The sequence below is a fragment of the Stegostoma tigrinum genome, chromosome 25 (assembly GCF_030684315.1).
Source record: "Stegostoma tigrinum isolate sSteTig4 chromosome 25, sSteTig4.hap1, whole genome shotgun sequence".
NCBI classification, from domain to species: domain Eukaryota; kingdom Metazoa; phylum Chordata; class Chondrichthyes; order Orectolobiformes; family Stegostomatidae; genus Stegostoma; species Stegostoma tigrinum.
In genome coordinates, this window is record NC_081378.1 from 23,443,877 (window position 1) to 23,467,929 (window position 24,053).

Below are 24,053 nucleotides of genomic sequence, written 5' to 3' on the forward strand. Positions count from 1 at the left end.
TAAATGTACACCTTTGTTTGAGTTTCAACCATTCAAACCAGAAGATTCCACGTTCCTGATCAAAGTTGATCAGGGTGAGATTGATTTTCCTGAGATTGATTTGTCCCTGCACTAGAAAACACCTGGCCATGGTTCTCATTCCTGACTGCAAAACAGAAACCCTTGCTTGAAGCTGATATGCATCAGCTTTGAATTTGAAACTTGCTAGGTTCAGGATTTGAACTCTGTACACAATCTACCATCACAGCAGCAATCACAATTGGGGCTGAAAAAATGGCCATATTTGTGAAGTGTCAAAGAATGAACATTTCCTATGAAGCTTTAAAAACAAATGACTTGAATCCTTTAGTAGGGTTATAGTGACAGAAAATGAATAAAGGTTAAAGAAGAATGGATAAAGTTGTAGTGGCACAAATGTTAGGCATCAACCATATCACTGTTCATATTTCCTTTGAATTCTTCCTGTGTATAATGTTAGCAAAATATTCAGTTGTAGAGGACAAAACAGATAATCTTAGTTATTTAGGGCAATATATTTTATCAATGTGACATGTTCACCCAGTTTATTCCTGTTGTGAATCTTGTAAACAAAATTTAGCTCAAGCTGACATTGCAATAGTCTGATCTTTGAGATGTTTTATTCCTTCTGCAGTCTACATTGGCCCTGCGTGCTACAAATTGTGCTCTGGCCGAGGTCGATGTACCACCAACGGATGCAAGTAAGATGAAACATGATTAATTTCTTTCAATGAGGTTTACACGTGACTTTTTGTTATCGCCAACAAATTAAAACATTCTTACTGACCTAATTCCTTTGATAATTAAACTTGTTTTAGCATCCCCAGTCTTTCGCTCACTTGACACACACTGTTTATTTATTCGGGACCTGTTTATTGACCCATCACAACAGACTTTAAGTAAACTTCCTGTAGATAATGTCTCATTTGATACAATTTATTCTCAATCTTGAAGCATTTCACAGTGCTCACATCGGTCAAATTAAGTGGTAAAGTAAACTCTGAAAATAACTGGCAGAGCAATATTTTTGCTAATTAGTATTTGATGGATTATGTGGTGACCATTTGACATAAAATTTGCATAAATGAATCAAGGTGCCAGATGTCATGATGATTGTAAACCATACACAGTGTTGTTCTGTGGAGACATTGAGATTTCCTCTGTGCGTCAAATGTCTTGTACTACTTTTGTAAAGAACACATTGTGGTTTTACTTAATATGGCAGTTTTTGCAAGTTGAAACTTAGCTTCTCAATGCTGTTTTTCAGGCAAATATTGAGGAACTTTGGAGTTTTGGCAGTAGCAATCAGATGAATGAGAAACTAACAGGGGCTTCTAACAGAAATGACTGTCATTATTCATCATGTCAAAAATAATTTAAAATGATTCAGAGAAATGAATTTATATTGAAGTGTTTCTAAATTTATTATGATCAGGTCAAGTGAAGACATTCCTGTCAATTATTGTTTTCAAAAGTCATGTAAAAAATTCTAGCAACAGTCCTTATGCATATTTAAGGCTGGGATGGGGCAATAAAGGGTTACAGGGACTTGCAGGAAGGTAGACATGAAAAAGATTTTAGACCAGTCATCATTTTATTGAATGGCAGAATAAGCTTGAGGAGCTGACTCGCCTACTCCTGTTTGTTTCTCAGGTTCTTATGGTCCTAACCGCAAAGTAAATCCCTGTATTCCCCTTGCCTGATGCCTAAAAGTTCAATATGTTGCCAGGCTTCCCACATGGTATGGGCCATCCTCTAACATAGTTGAAGTAACATTGAAGACAGGATGAGGCACTTATATGGCTATTAATGGACTCTTAAGGAGTTCAACAAACTTCAGGTCAGGGGTCTATCTAACACCTACTTCAAAATAGGAGACTGGTTGAGTGTGAATCATATGCTGCATTTTACAGTATCCTCACCTTCAAACATGTTACCTGGGCAGCATTACACCAACCATCCCAGCCCTGGATCTCTGGTCCATATCCAATTGAAAGAGGCATTAATGATTTGTCTTGAAAAACCAATAGTAGAGCACTTGAAAAACTAAAAGCATTAGAAAAGCACCATCAGCACTGCCCTTGCAGATTCTCCAAATCTAGTTCTAAGAAAGTTGGTCCAACAGTAGCATCCTCTCCTAAGTCAACATGCCGAGCATTGAGACACTAATCACTCAAATGCAGCAGCACTGGGTCCTGTCAATATTCTTGAATGTTGTTGGAGTTACACTCATCCAGGCAAGTGGGGAGCATTCCATTACGCTCCTGAGTTGTGTCTCATTGCTGGTGGGCAGGCTTTGGGGAGTCAAGCGGTGAATTGGGGGTTGTACTTGTCACTGTGTGGCTGACACCAGACTTTTATAATAACTGCCCTAGTTGCAACTCAGTTAGGAGTACAACAGAAACACTTTAGAAATGTCCTCTCTGAAGAAGTCAAACATTCACGCCAACTCCTGGGAGTGTCTGACCTTTGATCAATAAAAGTGGAAAAAACTAATTTGGGAAGGTACCAAACTATTTTGAGACTTTGCTGTCCAACCCTTCCAGCAGAGTCTGCGGATTGTGCACTGAACATAGCAGCAGCCATCTCAGAACTCCTCAAATTGGAGTGGAAGCAAATCATCTTAAATCCTGAGGGGCTGCCTAAGAATATGGAATTGATCTGTCAAAGTCAAACTCGTTCAGGTCATGAGATCTGGGACTTAGCTACATCCTTGAAAGATTTTGGACAAGAGTATAGTGAGGTGTTGTGGGAATGGCATTTCTATCTTCTATGGTAGCTGATGGTTTTGTGACCAGACAAGAAGTGTGGCTCTTTCGGTTGTCTTCTTCTGGCAGGAGGCTGAAATGCACTAATGGTCACATGGACACCTTGGCAATGTTATATTTGTCAGGGAATTTAGTCTGCAAAAGCCGTAGGCAGAGATCACCAGAAGATACATCCCTGGTGTTTACATTAGAAACTCTCCTCCACATATTCAACTCTAACCTTCGAAATATAGAAAGTAGACAGATTACTAATTAGGATTCGGATTTTAAACCTTCAAAATAAAAGCCATCTACACCCAACAGTATATTGTACAACAATACTGAAAGCAGGCACTGGGTTTTATTAGAAGAGCATCAAAATAATATCAAGGAAATAGTAAGACTCTATCCCATATGCTGCACAAATCACTTTTACGCAGAAAGTATTTTTGACCATGTTGTCCCATATTGGCCAAGTCAACAAGAAAATCACATCTATATTCATTAATTATAACTATCAATGCTCAATAGATAAAAATATCCCTGTGTACTACATCCTTCAAGTGTGTAACAAAAAAACCCAATGTTCCTGGGATAATGAAAACAAAAGATGTGCATGTTCAGATTGAGAAAGAAGAGGTTTTGTGATCAGCTAATTAATAGTTTCCAAAATTATGAAAAGCACTGACACTGCTGAATTAAATAAATTATTCCATTAATTTAGCTCTCAGATGTCAAACAGGCATATCCATTTTCTTTAACGAGTGGAAAATCATGAACTGATGATTGTAAAAATTCCAACTTGGGCCACGACACTTCTTAAAATGTAGGAATAGAGAATTTAAACAGAACTGTTACCTACAGAGGCCAACAATATTTGGAATAAGTTAGCATTGAATTGAAGCATATTATTAGGTTTCAGTGTAAATACTACACGCACATTCTGTAGAAATAAAACTGTGAAGAGACCGGAAAGTGGATATGCAGTCCATCAAGAAGTGTGATGGCTGTAAGGTCAAACAGCCTTTTCTCACAACCATCAATATTTATGTTTTTCAAAACAAGAAAATAAATATTATCTGTCACTGATCAATTATTACAAATCTAAGTCTAGCCTTTAGAGGACAAAGGATGCAGCATAAAGATGCTTTGGAGATTCCCCTAATTCAAAAGCTTCAAGCTTAAAGTACCAGTGTAAATCCTGAAGGAAACCAATTTGCTGACACTGGAAATGTGTTAAATGCTATGATTATAAATAATAATCTACTGTAAAATATTTAAGCCCAGTTACAGTTCTGTTAACTTTTTAGTGTAAATCTGGCTACTTCTACATTTTTTTTTCCAGATGTGACCCAGGATTTTCAGGACCTGGTTGTGACATAGCCTCACAGACATTTCCTACCATCATTTCAGAAAGTTTTAGTAATTCGCGGCTATCATCCTATCACAACTTCCACTCAATCCGCGGTGCAGAGCTTGGCTTTGGTTGTGGCGTCCTCTCAAGTGGCAAGGCATTGGTATTTAACAAAGAGGGAAGGCGAGAGCTCATTACTTCATTCCTGGACAGCACTCTAGCTAGGTAAATAATAAGATCCTTAATGAACAATTGTAATTATAAATGGCTGCTAGTGTTCACACAGAAGTGATGTGCTTTTAGCCTGAGGCTATTATTGTTTATCTTGCTGTCTGTAGAATTCTTCACAGTTTTTAAAAAAAAGTTGCCTCAGAAGCCAGTTTGCTAGTTCATTGAATACTTTTGGGATGCTATTGCCACTTTTTCATCAAACAGCTGAAAGACATAGTAGCACTGTGGTCCTGCACTACATAATCTTTATCATACTGGTTCAAGCCTCCTTGAAGACAGTGGGCCAAGATAACTGTGTTAGTCTAAACTGAAATTTTCACACCCCAATCCATGTTTGTATCTGCTTTGAACTCAGAAAATGACACCCTTATGTCAAGTGTAACATTAAAATAAATGTTTGTTACTTCACTCAGAGAAATAAAAAGGTGAGATTAACATTCTACAATATGAAAGTAGATATATTTTCATCAAGTTGCCGCTGTTTTGAGACAGGTTCCTGTTCAGTGACTTTCTTTCACCTCAACCTTGCTACCTGCGATCTAGAGCTTTCTTTGCAGGCATTTTGTGGCTGAGAAAATAAAATGTTTGCATTAAACTTCACCAGACTGGTACTGATTATGTGGAATATTGTCTTAAAATGGGAGTGACAAAGTTGTTTTTGTGTTTATGGAGCAAAATGGTTTGAGTTGTGGAGCTTTTACCACTCCATGTGAAGGTCAAATTGATGTTCCCCTTAAATCCATATGTCTCAACTTGCTAGTGCTATCAGATCTTGGTGCCTCATCATTTGGTAATTAAATCTGCTATTTTCAAATCTCCATAAGCATGTCCACAAGCAGACAAAACAGCAGATAAACACTTCAGCACAAATTGAATTGTTTTGAGCTTGAAGGCTGAGCTGCTGGGCTCAGAGCCAGTAGGCTACAAACCCTAATTTTGTATTATGTGACATAAGCTAAAATTACATCATAAGGGTGGAAAAATCATTCAAAAAAGAGATGATTTGGCAGCAACCGATTGCTGCCAGCCCAGAGTGACACATTGATGCAGAATGCAATTAAATTTCATCAGATGAGCACAGAGAATTAAAGCATGGCGTACACGTTTTCAAGATGTATTGACCTAAGTGCATTCTGTAATTTCTGATAATATGGCAGCCTATTGATCTTTCTGCTTCAAGCTATAGTACCTGTCTGGAGTAAATCCATTGAGCAGTTGACTGATGAATCTAGAGTTATCAATAAAAGGTTATTTCCAAAGTCTCTCAAAGTGATTTCAGCCAAAGCAGCATTAGAATTGTGAAATTGAGCTATTATCACCAACCGATGACCTATTCTGAAGCCATTGGGTATCAGCTATTAGGTTCACTATAATGTGCATGTTATAATTACTTAAGAAGGAGCTCTCACTATTGGTCACAAGAAACACCCAAGAAGAAAACTTTAGGGCTCAGAGGTCAGTCAAGAACAAACACCTCACTAAGAGCAAACAGAAACAGAAATTGCTGGAAAAACTCAGCAAGTCTGACAACATTTGTAGAGAGGGAATCAGAGTTAAGGTTTCAAGTCCACTGACCCTTTATCACCTTATTTAGAGATGACAGGCACATATAGCGTATGAAAAGCTTGTGTATCTATCATTACTCTGCCTGTCCATCAATTGATGAAATTCTCGTTGATAATGTGTGTACTGATAATGTGATATTCATTTCAGGGCTCATGATGTCTGTCTGTCCTCTGTTCTGAGTTTCTTTTTAACTGTTGTCAAGTTTTTGAAAGCTGAAGACTATATAGAATCATTGAAATTTCAGGAGAAGTTTGAAGAAAGCGTATGGCTGACCCATCAGTTCATCTCCATAATTGCGATGACTTGTCGAATTTTTATAATTGAAATTTAAATGCTCTACAGAAGGATCTTCTCTGAAAGTCTGTCAGTGGACAATTACTTTTCTCTTTAGGTTATCTGAAATATAGAGTGCAGGGTGGGTGTGGGGGTAGTGTAAGACTGATCAGGAGTACAGAGATTCCATTGCAACAGAAGACATGGAGAATGGGGTACTTCATCAGTTATAGATGGAGCCTTCTATCTCTTGCCTTAAGTTTATATTGTTTTGTTATTGCTACTTATGGAAAAATGGCTTCCTATCCTCCCTATCAATGCTCTCAGTATTTTAAACAGCCCTATCAGGTACCCTCCAAACTTTAATTGTTCCAAAGAATACAAACCCAGCCTGTCTAATATTCTGTCTTGGCTCAGATATTCCAGCCCAGGCAACATCCTGATAAAACTCCTTTGCACTGTCTTGAGTGCAATAACATACGTCCTATGATCTGGTGACCAGAACTGTACATAGTGCTCCAGTTGTGCCTGAACCAGTGTTAACTTCGTGCTCATTCTATGCCGTAGCTAATAAAGACAAGTATCTAATCTACCTTCTTAATCATCTTACCTACCTGGTCTGCTACCTTTTTGGGATCTGTGGATATGCAGAGCACTTTCCAAGGTCCCACCATTCATAATGTAATCCTTTACCTTTTAGCATTACCTGTCACTATTTTAATTTTCTTGAATTCCATTTGCCATTTGACCGCTTTTGCTGTGTCGAGCCTGACTGCCTTCCTGTGTTTTGGACAACAGCAGATTGCAATGTTATTTACTGTGTTCCTGGGCCTGTCTCCTCTTTGCTGCACAAATGGTCCTTGCCCTCCACAGTCAACCTGATGGCTCTTTCCTCAAAAGAGTTTGAGAATCCATGTCAACTTATCTCTTTTCCCCACCCCCCCCACCCCAACCAACAGCCATTGCTGACTTGTCAGTCTTGCAGTCTGGGTCCGGTTGTGCATCATAAGGATTGAGCGTGTTGGGAATCAGTGCAGGAGCAGTTTGTCATCATCAGTTGTCATAACCATTGCAAGTGGTGAGGCCTCCCAAGTGAGTGAATGGGAAGCAGCGTGGGCAGGAATGATACTAGGTTGAAAGGCTGAGATTGTTTGAGTAGACATCATGCATGTGAATGCTGAGGCTTGTGGGATTTGGCCCTTTGTGAGATACATGAGCAGTGACACTGTGAAGCTCTTGTAACATTGTGGTAGCGATAAGAAGATGTTATCACTTAAATGATTGATACTTTTCCTGCAGTGTTTGTTGTCTGTTTCATGGGGGCCAGTGACATTGATCTGTGCTGCTGCATTTGGGACAGATCTGATGGGATAGCCTCATGATGCGGTCACCCAGGAAGAAGATTGGCTTTCTGTGTAGGGTGGCATCAGTAAACCTTGAAGCCATCTTAGGAACCTTGATAAGCATTACTGGGCTTCTAACGTGACTACCATAGGCTGGCCAGTGCTATCAGGTCTTGGTGCCCCATCCATTTGGTCATTAAATCTGCTATTTTCAAATCTCCATAAGCACAAAAGTCAAGCAGACAAAACAGCAGATAAATACTTTAGCGCAAATTGAATTCTTTTGAGCTTGAAGGCTGAGCTGCTGGGCTCAGAGCCAGTAGGCTACAAACCCTAATTTTTGTATTATGTGACATAAGCTACAAATTACATCATAAGGGTGGAAAAATCATTCAAAAAAAGAGATGATTTGGCAGCAACCGATTTACTGCCAGCTCAGAAGGTCCTGGCTTGCAGCAACTGACGTGATGTTCACTTGGCCTTTAAAAATGATGCCAGACTCAGTGGATCCCACTCGTGGTGAGAACATGCAGCTCACTTGCCACGCAATGCACTGAGTATCTTATGGAACATAAAAACCTAAAGAACTGCAGATGCTGTAAATCAGGAACAAAAACAAAGTTGCTGGAAAAGCTCAGCAGTCTTGTGTGAAGGAAAAAGCAAAGTTAACGTTTCAAGTTCGGTGAGCCTTCCTCAAAACTCTCATGGAACATCTGGCTTGCAAGGGTACTGAGCCATGAAGCATGTGATTTCATTGGATAACCCATCCCAAGCCTTGGATGACTCAAAATGCCATCAAATACTCTCGATGCCATACTTTTAACTTCAAAATTCTGCCTATTAGATTTTCTGTGCAATTTCAGTATTAATACAACCCTCTCTATTGCGTAAGTGGCGTATTTTAATAAACACGTTTCAGTATGGGTTTCTGTAAGATTGGAAATACCCTGCCTCAAACTCTTATGATTCCCAGGTTCCTCCAGTTTACTCTTCGCCTGGGCAGCAAGTATGTACTAAGCACGTGCAAACCACCAGACCAGCCAGGAGAAGGGATTCTACTGCACTTTTCTGCCGACAATGGAATCACGTGGAATTTGCTGCAACATTACTCTTACCAGAATTACCATGAGCCAAGGTAAGAAAAATACAGGTCACTGTATAACACTTCCATGAATACTAGCAAGTTAACCCTCTAGTAATGAACCGAATCTTAATTTTCCTCTGAAATACCCCTGTAAACCATTAAATTGTAACAGATTACAACAGAAAAAAAATTGAGCATACTTATGCCTCATGGATAGCAGAAGTTCAAGAAGGTATCTCATGATTACTTTCTTGAAGACAGTTAGAGATGAGCAAAATGCTGGCCCTGTTTGAAATTCCATCATGCCCTGATGAATGAAAAATTGCTAAAACGTTTAACAGCTTTTACTGTTTTTACTTCCAATCTGTTGCTTTGTATGGAATATTACTTGTGATTCTCCTATAGTCTAAATTTATGAAAAGGTAGAGTACTTTTCAAATTGCTTTAGTATACCCAAATTCTGGAACTATCCATTTGTTGACATCTCAGTTTCTACTTTCTCAGAAAGTAAGTTTGTCAATTTCAGCCAGAATCAGGATCTAACCATCAGTGCTGGTATTTTAGTGTACCAATAACTGTGCAGTTTATTCACTGTTCTTCTGCAGACATTCTGAATATCCTCATCCGAAGCAGGCACTCAACTGTAACTGAATGATGAAGTGATGAATTTTGGAAGGTCAAGTGCATTTGGAAATTATACAGTGAATGGCAGAAACCCTTAGAACTGTTGAAATGCAGAGAGATCTGAGTGTGCAGGTCCACAGATCACTGAAGTGCAGGTAGATAAGGTAGTAAAAAAGGCTTATGGCATGCTTGCTTTCATTGGAAGGGGCATTGAGTATAAGAATAGACAAGTTATGCTGCAGCTTTATAGAACTTTAATTAGGCCACACTTGGAATGTTACGTACAGTTCTGGACACCACACTACCAGAAGAATGAGGATGTTTTCCAGAGGGTACAGAAAAGTTTTACCAGGATGTTGTCTGGTATGGGGGATTTTAGCCATGAAGAAAGCTTGAATAGACTGGATTTGTTCTCACCAGAACCCAGGAGGTTGTGGGGCGACCTGATGGAAGTTTATAAAATTATGAATGGCATGGATACAGTGGAAAATCTGAAGTTTTTTTCAGGGTGGAGGGGACACAGGTTTAAGGTGCAAGGGAGAAAATTTAAAAGAGCCGTGTGAGGTAGGTTTTTCACACAAAGAGTGGTGAGTGGCTGGAACATGTTGCCAAAGGAGGTGTGGAAGCAAACACAGTAGTAGCATTCAAGATGCATCTGGATGAATACATGAATAGGAAGGGAATAGAGGGATATGGATCTTGTAAGTGAAGATAATTTTAGCATGGAAGGGCAAAATGATTTGGCGTGGGCTTGGAGGTCCAAAGGTCCTGTTCCTGCGCTGTACTGTTCTTTGTTGTTTGAATCAAGGTGAAGCAAAGTAATTGTAATTGTCTTTAAGAGAAGCCCCAGTTCACACCTTGTTATGAGCTTCATCATTCAATAAAAGCTTCCAGCACCAGCATCTTGGAAGTTTTAGTTTGAAAGTGGTGAGGTGATGGTAAAGATGTAGTAGATTTTAAGGAAGTACAGAGGAATGGGTAATGGGCTGGACAAAAACAAAGTGGTCAGTTTAGTTTGGAAGGAAAAACTAAATGACAAAAGGAGCAATGGTGGAAACCAAAAGTGCAATTGTAGTCGGGCAAATTAAATAAAAGATGGGCCCAGAGGAGCTGTAAATGCCAGCAACAGAATCATTGCAAGCATAGGCAGTCAGAAAATAATGAGAAAAGGTGGTTATGATTAAAAATTGTTGGAACCCATATGTGTGTCATCCATCATGTGCAGATTTGCCAGGGTGATGTAGTGAAAGTGATTTACTCTATTACCTACATCACACCAAAAGCTTCCGAGTGATTTGTTCAGCCCTGCCATTTTCCTTGGTAATTCAGATTGTCAATTTCAATAGCTCCCCACTTTGAAATGGATAGCAACTGTGTCTTCCCCGAATGTACACACCTTTTCTTTCTATTGCTCAAACTGCAACATGTAACCTAGTCACTTGGCAGCAGTGGAATTTTTCCAAGTTTCTCCAAGAACCGTACATTTATATTTATCTCTAAGTAATACATTTTATTGACTTGATTATTACTTATTAAACATAAATATCTGTACATGAAAGCAGCCTTGAATTTGATCACATAATAAGTTAAAACTTTGAAATCTCAACAAAATTCATAGGAAGTCTCAGAATTCTGTACAACTGAACATTAGCTCAGACTTTGCAGCATGAGGAAACAATACCAGGAAAAGCAATATTTAACTATGATTCCACTTTTTTTTGAGGAATGAAGTTGGGAGGATCCATTCTTTTGAGTCTGTCTCATTTGATTTAGCTGGGTTGTTAGATAGTGTCACACTGAGGTGAAATATGACATCAAGATAACCATTTGGAAATCTTCAGGTGCGGATAGCAGGAAGAAATCTTAAAGCAATGTTTGACTATGTTAACATATGATCAATGTACCTATCTCAATAACGGCATCAGCAATGCAATAAAACTTGGCAACAGATGGAATCAACGTGCATATATCTTATATATCTTCTGTAAAACAAGAATTGCAATGTTTTTCTCTGGTTGTCAGTTTCACATGGTTACAGAGTAAAGTGTGTCACAGAGGACATCTGAGATCTGGGGAAGAGGTGAAACTAAATATTCCTTTGGCAATCTTCAGACATTTTAGTTTTAGCAAATTAAAAAGACACAGAAAGCTTTCTACGGTTATTACTTTTTCAATTTTATTTTAATAATCAAAAGCTATCATGTTAATCAGCATTACAGTATTTTCTCACCAATTTCAGTCACCATAGTTACAGTGAAACTAAAAGTCATTTGTCATAGACTGCAGCCAAGATTACAGGATTTTATTTCACTGAACTTATATAAATAATTTTTCGAGGCTTAACTATATTCAGCTGGTCATAATCTGTTCAAACTTTCAGAATTGCACAGATGCCTGGAGTATTCTTTTGAGCAAGTAAAATAAATAAAAAGTCAGGGTAGTAACTCCATTTTCCTTTGGCCAATTTTGTTCTCTAATTATGCATACTTGTTATTGACGAGTTGGAACAACCTCGAGTTGACAAACGAGACCAGGATCTTTGCAGGCAATGGCTGCCTGCTGGGCCAGTTTTCTGCCTTTGCCAAGTATCTCCACTGTTTGAGCATTGTCCACAGTGTCCATTGTGACTAGAATGGCAGCTGTACCAGATTTTATAACTGTTCCCCAGCTGTGCTACACCCAAGGATTTTGCCAAGTGCACTATTTTTATGGTGTGTGCCACCTGTCCTGGTAACAGCAATGCCAGCTGAATAAAACACACTCTGTGCATGATGCTATCATTTAGTTCAGGTCTCTATGCTGATTTGCAGTAACCCCTGAATAACTATTTGGCAGTTTAATGAATTTGTGATCAGATGTAATATTGTTTTTCATGGCATTTTATGTTATGATGGCTGCCTTGTTTAAATGATTAGAAACGTAAGACATAACAATATGAGATAATAAATGGATTGTACACTGTATTGTGGTATTTTAGCAAGTTAGCACAATTTCCTTGAACTTTAACTGAGGTATCTGTTTATGTAGAAGTGAATCAATGTGCACTTGCATGAGATGCTTTAGTGTTAATGGGGAGATAGGTGACAACATAAAGGAAGAACTTCATGTGCCCCATGTTCTTACCTGCTACATTTTCATATGTCTGGCTTTCTAGGAAAATTAGAAAAGGTGTTTTAAAGGATATACTTTATAGCACAGCATAATCTTATTTTAAATCCCTTAAATCTCTAAAAATCCCTAAATTAAACACTGTTAAACTCAGGTTATGGCTATCATGATTTTCTGTTTTAAATCAATTATTTTTCTGTAACTGCCGTTAAAAGTGAAAAGTTCGCTTGGTTGGAAAAAAAACTCGTCTGACAAATGTAATTGTATTAAAAGATATAAGAAAGTATGGAATGGGAAATGTGAAGATTCTTTCTTCAGGCAACAGAGAAAAAGGCAAGCTGCCATTTATGTAGTTCTTTGCAAAGCCACCGACATCCCCAAAGTGTTTCACAGCCAATGAAGTACTTTTGAAGTGTAGTCACAATTGTAATGTACAAAATTGCAGCCAATTTGTGCATTGCAAACTCCTAGAAACCGCAATATAATAATGATCAGATCATCTATTTTTGTGATAGTGAATAAGAAACAAATATTGATCAGGCTGCTGAGAATAATTCCCTTGCTCTTCTCTGAACTTGTACCATGGATATTAAGTCAATTTGAAAGGTCAGAAGGAACCTCAGTTTAATGCCTCATCTGAAAGATAGCATCTGCAAATGTGCAGCACTCCCCTGTACTGGAGAATCAACCTTGATTTGTGTGCCACAACCCGTAAACCTCTGATTCAGAGGCATATGCACCACAAATTGAGCTACAGCTACATCCACAATTTCCAAAAACTAATGACACAACACTTTCCTATCCACACACTTTTTTCGTTCAGGCACACTAAACAACTTGAACACCAAGTAAACAATGTGTTGATTTCAATCATCCCCATCTATTTCTATAGCCTCATATTTAAATATTTATCCTATTTCCCTTTTGAAGAAGTGCTTGTACTACAAAAATAACCCTTTTCTGAGAGTTTGTTCCTCATATCCAGATGTCAGTAGCTAACTAATAGCATTCTCACATCAGTCTCAAGATTGTGAGTTCAAGTCCAACTCCAAAGACCTAAGCACACAACCTGGTCTGACACTTCGGTGCAGTACTGTAAAGGTGTTGTACTGTTGGAGGAGCCTCTTTTCTGGTGCTCATCAATAAAACCAAGGTAGTTTCTGCCATCTGAGGTAGATGTGTGACATCATTTTTCAAAGAAGATGAGGCTCGAATTGCCCAATGTGCCCTGGACAACAACTTTCTCTCAGATCACATCAGTCAAACAGATAATCTGATCATAATCTCATTGGTAATCGTGGTATGATACGAATTGAGACTCACAAAGCAAATCCGAGATTAAATAAATTGGCACAGTCAGATCATACCGAGGTGGAGGCCACAGGAGTTCTGGAGTGCTATTATCTTAAGAAAGGAATAGTTATGAAAATGTGGAGACCCCCCTCACAGATTCACACCTCAGATAGTGGTAGAACTCAGCTATGGTAGAGAGATGTTACAAGTAGCAAATGGAGTTCCCATGGCAGGACATATAGGGATCTGAAAAGCTCAAGTGCACATACACAGATATTTTACCTGGTCAAACTTAAATAAGGATGTTGTACATTTTTATAAAATATGCCATAATCATCAAATTGTAAGTAAACCTCGACATTAAATGAACCAGCACTCTAGATCCCAAAACTGATTTTGAGGAACCATTCAGTTGCATACTAGTGGATTGTGTAGAACTGCTACTTAAGACAAAAGCTGGATTGTGGCCACTCAATTTTCAAAAGCTGTTTGTTTAAGAACAATCAGAGTTAAGGTGGTAGTGGAAAAATTCCCTGGCCCCCAACACCTCATATTCACCATGGACGTCCAGTCCCTGTACACCTGCATTCCGCATGGAGATGGCCTCAAGGCCCTCCGCTTCTTCCTGTCCCGCAGGCCCGACCAGGCCCCCTCCACCGACACTCTCATCCGCCTAGCGGAACTCGTCCTCACACTCAACAACTTCTCTTTTGACTCCTCCCACTTCCTACAGACTAAGGGGGTGGCCATGGGCACCCGCATGGGCCCCAGCTATGCCTGCCTCTTTGTAGGTTACGTGGAACAGTCCATCTTCCGCACCTACACAGGCCCCAAACCCCACCTCTTCCTCCGGTACATTGATGACTGTATCGGCGCCGCCTCTTGCTCCCCAGAGGAGCTCGAACAGTTCATCCACTTCACCAACACCTTCCACCCCAACCTTCAGTTCACCTGGGCCATCTCCAGCACATCCCTCACCTTCCTGGACCTCTCAGTCTCCATCTCAGGCAACCAGCTTGTAACTGATGTCCATTTCAAGCCCACCGACTCCCACAGCTACCTAGAATACACCTCCTCCCACCCACCCTCCTGCAAAAATTCCATCCCCTATTCCCAATTCCTCCGCCTCCGCCGCATCTGCTCCCACGATAAGACATTCCACTCCCGCACATCCCAGATGTCCAAGTTCTTTAAGGACCGCAACTTCCCCCCCACGGTGATTGAGAACGCCCTTGACCGCGTCTCCCGCATTTCCCGCGACACATCCCTCACACCCCGCCCCCGCCACAACCGCCCCAAGAGGATCCCCCTCGTTCTCACACACCACCCTACCAACCTCCGGATACAACGCATTATCCTCCGACACTTCCGCCATTTACAATCCGACCCCACCACCCAAGACATTTTTCCATCCCCACCCCTGTCTGCTTTCCGGAGAGACCACTCTCTCCGTGACTCCCTTGTTCGCTCCACACTGCCCTCCAACCCCACCACACCCGGCACCTTCCCCTGCAACCGCAGGAAATGCTACACTTGTCCCCACACCTCCTCCCTCACCCCCATCCCAGGCCCCAAGATGACATTCCACATTAAGCAGAGGTTCACCTGCACATCTGCCAATGTGGTATACTGCATCCACTGTACCCGGTGTGGCTTTCTCTACATTGGGGAAACCAAGCGGAGGCTTGGGGACCGCTTTGCAGAACACCTCCGCTCAGTTCGCAACAAACAACTGCACCTCCCAGTCGCAAACCATTTCCACTCCCCCTCCCATTCTCTTGATGACATGTCCATCATGGGCCTCCTGCACTGCCACAATGATGCCACCCGAAGGTTGCAGGAACAGCAACTCATATTCCGCCTGGGAACCCTGCAGCCATATGGTATCAATGTGGACTTCACCAGTTTCAAAATCTCCCCTTCCCCCACTGCATCCCTAAACCAGCCCAGTTCATCCCCTCCCCCCACTGCACCACACAACCAGCCCAGCTCTTCCCCCCCACCCACTGCATCCCAAAACCAGTCCAACCTGTCTCTGCCTCCCTAACCGGTTCTTCCTCTCACCCATCCCTTCCTCCCACCCCAAGCCGCACCCCCAGCTACCTACTAACCTCATCCCACCTCCTTGACCTGTCCGTCTTCCCTGGACTGACCTATCCCCTCCCTACCTCCCCACCCACACCTTCTCCACCTATCTTCTTTACTCTCCATCTTCGGTCCGCCTCCCCCTCTTCCCCCTATTTATTCCAGTTCCCTCCCCCCATCCCCCTCTCTGATGAAGGGTCTAGGCCCGAAACGTCAGCTTTTGTGCTCCTGAGATGCTGCTTGGCCTGCTGTGTTCATCCAGCCTCACATTTTATTATAGTGGAAAAACTAACACTGTTTTTTACCTGTATTGGTCTACCAATGGAAGTACAGTCTGATCAAGGATAAAAGAATCAAGGATTATTATGTCAAAACATTTTCAGAATATCATCATTGGTTTGCGGAGGTATCACCAAACTTTTAAAACCATGATCAAAGCTTTATGTTATGAGTATCCAAAGGATTATGACAAAAGGTTAGATTTTCTCCTATTTGCCACCAATCTCCAAATGATCCCACTGGTTTCAGTTCATTTGAGTTTGTTTATGGCTATGAAATAAGAGGACCATTGTAACAGATCAGAAATAAATTGTGAAATCACAAAAATTAATCTTCATGGTAAAAAATTGATTGTGTCATGTGAATATGTTAAAACAGTAGTGTTGTAGAGAAGGCGATGAGTAAGTACAGGTGAATCAAATAGGTAAATCTACTAGAGGAGAACAGAGGAAAGAAGGATGAGAGTGAAGATGAAATGGACAATTTCCAAAGCAAACTTCCTGCTATTAGATTAACAAATTTGGATAAGGTAGAGATTTTCGATGTTATTTTCATATTTGGAGAAAGATCAACAGTTAGATATAGTGAGATTGCTCAGGTGATACAAAGAAGGTATTTTTATTCAACCCAATCAGAGATGTTACAGCACACGTCTGAAGCAAGTGGGACTAGAATCCAGTCATCCTGGAACTGAGGTAGGGGCACCACAACTGTCCAACAAGACCCCTAGTTTGCAGAGAAACACTTAGATAATACTACATTAATCAAACATGACAGGGTTGGAGATAGTTCAGACCCAATGAAACAAAAGCCATATCAAAACCCAGTGAAACAGGTCCAAGTAACGAAAGAAATTCATTGTGTTGGAAAATCAATTGATTAAGCCAAGCCCATTAGTATTGGTCCATAAACAAGATGGTTCAATTAAATTATGTGTATGCCACAGAAAATTGAATGAAGTCACAAAGTTGGATTTGTACCCTATTCCCAAACGAGAAGATTGCATTGATGGGGTTTGGTGGTGTGTTATTCTTATGTAAAATTGGCTTGTTAAAAAGATACTAGAGCTACTGTGGACAGTAAGGACAAAGGAAACTAGCACTTTTATCACATCCAGTGGATTATACTGATTTCAGGTTACGCCATTTGGATTTAATAATATCCCAACCACACTCCAGTGATTAATGAACAGATATATGGCCGATGTACCTAATTCTGCAGATCATTTGGATGATATTATGCATAGCAACACATGGAAAGAACATATACAAAACTTGTTTAAACAATTACTGTAAGCTGGGTTGGTGTTAAATCTAGCAAAAAATGAATTTGTTGAAGTTACATATTTAGGATTTAATGTTCGGCAAAGACAGGTGTCATTCAGAACAGCTGAAGTAAGAGCTTTGATTGACTTCTGCGTCCCTGAAACAAAATGAAATATAATGAGGTTTTGTTAATGTTGAGATGTTATCAGACGTTTGTACCTAATTTCAGTATAATAACTGTGACCTTAACCAACCTGCTATGAAAACAGACAAAGATGGCATGGTCAACAGAATGCCAGGCAGCCTTTGAAAGGCTGAAACCAATCTTAACAAATGAACCTGTATTAACTGTAACTAACTTTCAGAAACCATTTAAATTAGTAGTAAATGCTAACAATTTGAGGATTGAAGCAGTTTTCTTACAGGATGACAGGGCCTAAATGGAATGGCCAGGGGTTATTTTTCCAAGAGTTAAATCAACATCAGAAGAAATATTCCACTATGGAAACTGAGGTATTGCACTCAACACTTTGAGGTTTATTTTTGACATGGGGATCCACAAAACTTTGGCTTCTACTGATCATAATGTTAACTTTATGAGAGATTTAAGACTAAAACTCTGAGATTGTTCTGCTGGAGTTTGTATTGCAACCTTATGATACAAAAGTTGTACATATTTTGGTGAAAGAAAATGTAATTGCCAGTGCTTTATTCTAATTTTAATCTATTGAAAAATGTAAGCAATTTAAGTAGGAAGAATAGTTGTGAGGTTTCTGTTTTGTTTGTCATGTAAATAATACTAACCTTGTCATGAAACGCATCTTTGAAATGACGTTTCATTCTTGTGAGGGTGGACATGATGTGGTGGTACCAGTGTTGGCCTCTGGTGGACAAGGTCAAAAATCACATAACAGCAGGTTATAGTTCCACAGCTTTATTTGAAAACACAAGCTTTCGGAGTCTCATTCCTCCTTCAGGTGTTCACCTGAAGTTGTGTGATTTTTGACTTTGAGGATGGAGATACATCATTAGTTTCCCTTTATTTTTATCATTTTTGGTTTGGAACTGAGAGTTGACATTGAGAATTGCACTTTGAGCAGCAGTTTATTTTGAAAAGAGGAGAGAACAGAAGACAGATGTTAGCTGTTGAGAACTGGCCTGGGAAAATAATCCAGGTTAATTCTGTTGTAAGAAGTCTGGAGATGATTTGGCGCAGGGATGTTGCTATGCTGAGGACTGGCAGCTGGTTAGATGTTGAATTGGTCAGTCAAAGGAGGACTGGTGCTGGCCAGCGAATCACAGATATTGTTGATAAAGAAAAAGAAAACAAAGCTAGTGCTGACATTGGGCAGGAGGCAATTTTGTCAAGGAAGTTTCCAGACTCTCTTTTTTAGGTTTTACTCTCTCTAATTTCTCCAGTTATCAATTTGTTAAATGAGAAAAGAATCTCAGTCTGGAAGAAATAAATGAATGTCTCCAAAGCACTGTTGTAATTGTTTGGATTAACTAATGACTTTGGAATTCAAACAGGATATTCAGTCCACATGCCTGCAATTCTATCTACTGTCCAAGGATTTCACAAAGGCCTGGTAATCATTACTGAAATGGTTATCAATATAACAAGTTGTGACTGTCATTTAAAAAAATGTACCTTGACTCTGTTGGTGTGAGAGTGGGAGTTTATGATCACAGAAGATTGGGTTTAGAATGTACATATTAAATAGGTTGCCTTATTTACCTGTGTTCTGCTAAAGTTACATTATTAATAATAAATTATTAAATCTTGTGTAAATTATAAACTTTGTGTCCAAGATCTGTGATCTGGTTAGGAACAATTAGGCAATTTTGAAGGTCATTGAATGTTTTAAATTCACTGTTTTGCAAATCCACTGAGAATAAAGCATTTGGCTTGCTAACCCTCTGTCGTAATTGTGTAAGAAGCTTTTGGATAAGAATTCAGCATTAAACAAGATATCCTGTTCTATAATCTCACATGAATGTTGTTCATTTTCATGTGCCCTCAATTGTTTCTTTGGCGAAGACAAATTCAACTCTAAATCTCTCCTCATTGAACACAGTGGTATGTTCAACAGAAGTTGCTGACAAGTGTGATTTTAATTGCATAGTTTTAGTCCCATGCACTAATTTTCCTAGAAAATGTTTAATTTTGCAGTAGAGGTAAATGTACTTCACCTGTGCAATGACCACGTGTTTCACAATGTTCAATAATCAAGGAAGTAACATACAAGAATTGCAAAGAGCTAAGATTGATCTCCATCTCGTCATTTTATCAACACACAGCAAAACTAAGCATCCTCACAAATGTCATGCCAACGTGTGTATTAACATAGTAATTTATTAATCAAAAATGCAGTTAGCCACATCCTGATTCCTAATTAGCCAGATGTAGATTATGGCTAACATTTTGAGAAACACCTTGTCAGAGGACCTGAGCTTCAGAGTTAGTTGTGTTTCTGTAAATCAACTTATTAATGTTAGTTTGAAGGTCAAATGGCCAAAACATTACGCATCCAAATTTTTAACTTCAAGTGGTTGATTCTCTACTTTGCTGCACTGCCACAGAGCATTGCAACCTGGGATGGCATATTCAGTAATCGATATAGAGAATTGTACACCTGTTGTGTTGCACCTGGTCTTCTATCAATTTGCATAAAACTAGGCAGACTGCATAATGAAGGCATTATCTTCTATCATAATTATTTTATTAGAAGCAGGCTACTTAGCTGCTCAATCTTGTTCTATCATTCAGGAAATCCACAATCTGTGACCCAATTCCATTTATTCACTTTGCCCTATATCCCTTAATACATTTGGTTAACAAAAATCTGTCAGTCTTAGATTTCAAACTATTGATCTATCATCAATTTCCATTTCCAAAGGAGAGGCCCAAAATCCAACCACCTTTGTTTGGAGAAGTTGTGTTTTGATAACTTTCATGTAAATTGTGATCATGTAACTGATCACGTGTCTCTGATATCAGTAAGAGAGAAGACAACTATTCTTGAATGGGTGTAAAGACAGAAGCCTTAGTCACTACACTAGGGTGCTGTATTTGAGAATTTCCTGTGTACAGATGTAAATAAAGGGGCATTATGAGATATAAGGAATTGAAAAGTTGTAGTGTAACATGAGATTTGAACATATAGAAGACCCAAAGATCATTAAGCAGAATTCTTTATTCCATTGGCATTGGGTCATTACAACAGGAAGGGAAATTAAAGATACAAAAGATCAATTTACAATGTCGGTATGCAGTGAAGCCAGTGGGTTATATTGGACTGTGAAATCCTTTATTTGTCTCGTGTTCCTTTGCATTCACCCCTCCTTCCACCGAAGACACCTTTTTTTACCTGGGGGCCATTTTACTGCCCAGCTGCCAGCCCTTACTGTTGCCACCTAGTGGTGGCGATCGTGGTGAACTGTGTAGTCTCATTACTCGGTGCCTTCCGTTACTGTTACCACTTGGAGGTCCCCTTACGTTACTTAGAAATAAGGAGTAGTCAGCCTCATTGTATGTACAGACATTTATAGATAGAGATACTCCAAACCAGGATTGTGACAATGCTGTGGCTTTAAGTGGCGTGTTCTGTCCTGGATTTTTAGAAGAACTTGGAATAACTTAACTTTATTGGAAAACTTAAAAGAAAAATAGATACGGTAACTATTACTAATTAACTGTTCCAAATAGAAATATCCCATAAACACACCCTTGGCAAAAAAAATCCCTCAGAAAACAGATTGACTCACATGCAGTGCTCCAATCCAGGAGGAAAGAACATCAAAAGACAATTTGGAGAGAAAGTGTAGCAGCCAGGAGAAATTCACTGCCTTCCAACCCTGCTGAAACCCCAGCAACAACTACAGAAAGCTAACTAAAAATTCTGGATCCATGAGAGTTTGACCACATCCATTCAGGCTGCATCTATTGTTCCAACTTTAAAAAAAAACAAGGCCTCACGAGTTGTTTCTCTTCCCATAGATTGCTCAACACCCGTTACCCTAATCTCTCTCTCGAAAAGAAACCAGGACAAAACTCATCTCTTACAGCTACAGTATCATCGCTGTATCTCAATACGTTGTTAGCAGTATACATTTCAAGCACAAGATAAGTCAGAAGTGTTTTCTAATTGCATTCCTGAAACATGTAGCTTTAATTAATGATTAAACTATGCCCTAGTCATAGATGAACCCCCTCACCCCCACCATTGGAAATGGTTTCTATTTCTATACCCTATTTCCTCCCCTTTTCGTTTAAAAAAAAGACAGACTATTCTTTAACCTTAGTAATTCCAGAGAATATAATCCTAGGTTATGTAATCTGACCCCATAGTTGACCCTAGGAGTCAAGGTATGATGTTAGCAAGTCCAGACTGCTCTCCTCTCAAGACCAATACATCCTGTTGAAGATATTGTGCCCAGACTGCTATCGGTACTCAAGCTATGACTTGATCAAAGTTTTCTACAGCTCTAAGATTACCTCTACTCTTTGTATCCTGGCCTTCTAGATTCAAAGGTCAATTTTCCAATAGCCTTTTTGATTATTTTCTGTATCTATTTATGATAATCTAATGATTTAAGATATGGAACCCAAAGGCAGAATTTTGCTTTTTGGATTGGAACTCTGACTTTGTGCTAAAATGAGGTCACAACCCTGCATCATGTGAGAAACAGTGATTTTCTCAGAAATGACCATATGCGACGAGAGGCTCATCATCTACTTTTGGGGTTTTGCCTCCAATCTGGAGAATACTCCAGCTCAATTAGAGATAAAGGCTGCAGTTCAGGTAGGGTGCCTCCATTGTGAGCTGTTCCTCTTTAACATTTTGATCTTTCAAATTATAAAATAACCTCATCAGCCCACGAACCACTGTGTGGTGAAAACCTTTCCATGAGGTGTGTTGTGGACACAGCTGAGGCCAGGAAGGGAGGAAGTGCTGGCCTCACCAATGTGCCATTGGGAGCAGCTCCTAAGTAACTGGCTCAGTCCTAACAGAGGTCAACTGGAAAATTTCAGTGGGTGTCTGAAAATATTTTTAATAGGCAATTAATTATCTTCATTTGGCTACCTACTGCTTGAGAGCAGGCCAGCCTTTAGGCACTGATCCTGCATCTGGGAAAATTACCAAGAGGCAGGATAATGTTGACAAGCTTGTCAGTAAGGTGATGTTTTTGGCCTACTTCTACCCATATTCTCTCCCTTAAGGAGCTGGTTTCTCTGGGACGCCACTATTTCTAATGTTTCACCATTTTGACAATCTCCTGCACGTTCTTCTTTAAATACAATGTGACGATCTCACAACTGCCAACACTAAAATTCACTTGTCACAGTTTTCTCCATCCTCTCTACCTATTAATATCTCTTTATAATTTATTTCCATTTGTGCTGTTTATAGTCCAACCCTTCTTTGTATCATCAGCAAATGTGGGTATTTGGCTCTCTGTCCCATCATTTAAGCCATTATTCAATACAGTGAATAATTCCTTAACCAGATCAATAATGTGTTTTCACCCTGTGAGCGTCAGTTTATCTAACAGTCTCTTATGAGCAAACTTTTATGGAAGTCCATATCAATACCATCCACAGATTTCAGTTATCTCTTCAAATAATACAATCTCACACAGCTGAAGATTGTCAAGATGTCCAATCAGTCTATCCTTAATTACTCTAGTCATTTCCTACTAACAAATGGTCAGCTGACTGGCCTATAATTCCCAGAATTCCCTCCATCACCTATGCTAAATAGCAGCCTGTCATTTCCAATCTGAAGAAACAGTTCTGAAATCATGAAACAATGAAGATAGGCCATTGGCAATATTCTCAACTATTTCTTATAAAAATTCTGGATGGAACCATCTGCCCTGGGCAGTGTCTCTTGTAAGCTATAGACAAAAATGAATTGCAAGAGAAACTCAGCAGGATTGGCAGCAACTGTGAAGGGAGGAACAAAGTTAATTTTACGGGTCCTGTTACCCTTCTTCCATTCCTCTGAGTTCTGAAGAAGCGTCACCGGATTTGAACCATTAACTCTGCTCTCCCTTCACAATTGCTGCGAGTCCTGTTGAGTTTCTCTAGCAAGTACTGTTTATGTTTGTTTCAGATCTTCAGCATCTGCATTTCTTTTTTGTATTTTTATCTCTTTGGAGTTATGGGCACAGCCGCCCAAAAGGTACCTTACGATCCACGCACAAATTGTCTGTTTTAGTTTACAGTGCTTTCAATATGTACATATTTTCTGCTTCCTCTTAAAGCTTGCATTGCATCTACTCACCTTCAAATCCCAGCAACTTTCCCTAATCCAGCTGTCCACTTTGTCTAAAACCTTTGAATGTCATTATGTTAAACTTGAAATCTGGCCTTGCAGCTTCATGACATCTGTAATATTACAAAAAGCATTTTATTTTAAATGTATAACAAGTACTGCTTGTGTTATTTTTGAATACAAGAGCACATTTAGAGCCATAGAGATGTACGGCATGGAAACTGACCCTTCGGTCCAACTTGTCCATGCTGACCAGATATCCTAAATTAATCTAGACCCTTTTGCCAGCATTTGGCCCATATCCCGCTAAATCCTTCTTATTCATATATCCATACAGATACCTTTTAAATGTTATAATTGTACCAGCCTCCTCTACTTCCACTGGAATCTCAGAAATAGCTCAGGAGATTGAAAGATCACCACCAATGCTTTGATGAGAATCACTGGAGTCAGGGAGGATCCCAGAGGACTGGAAAATGGCTAATATAACGCCTCTGTTTAA

General features: G+C 39.6%; 1 protein-coding gene across 1 annotated transcript in view; it reads left to right on the plus strand.

The window, feature by feature from the left end:
- Positions 1 to 24,053, plus strand: part of reln (reelin) — a 363,171-nt gene that overhangs the window by 184,158 nt on the left and 154,960 nt on the right. Inside the window, exons 18-20 of the mRNA XM_048553828.2 lie at positions 653 to 719; positions 4,111 to 4,344; positions 8,506 to 8,667. Coding sequence (XP_048409785.2) covers positions 653 to 719; positions 4,111 to 4,344; positions 8,506 to 8,667 — 463 coding nt within the window. The remainder of the gene's footprint in view (positions 1 to 652; positions 720 to 4,110; positions 4,345 to 8,505; positions 8,668 to 24,053) is intronic.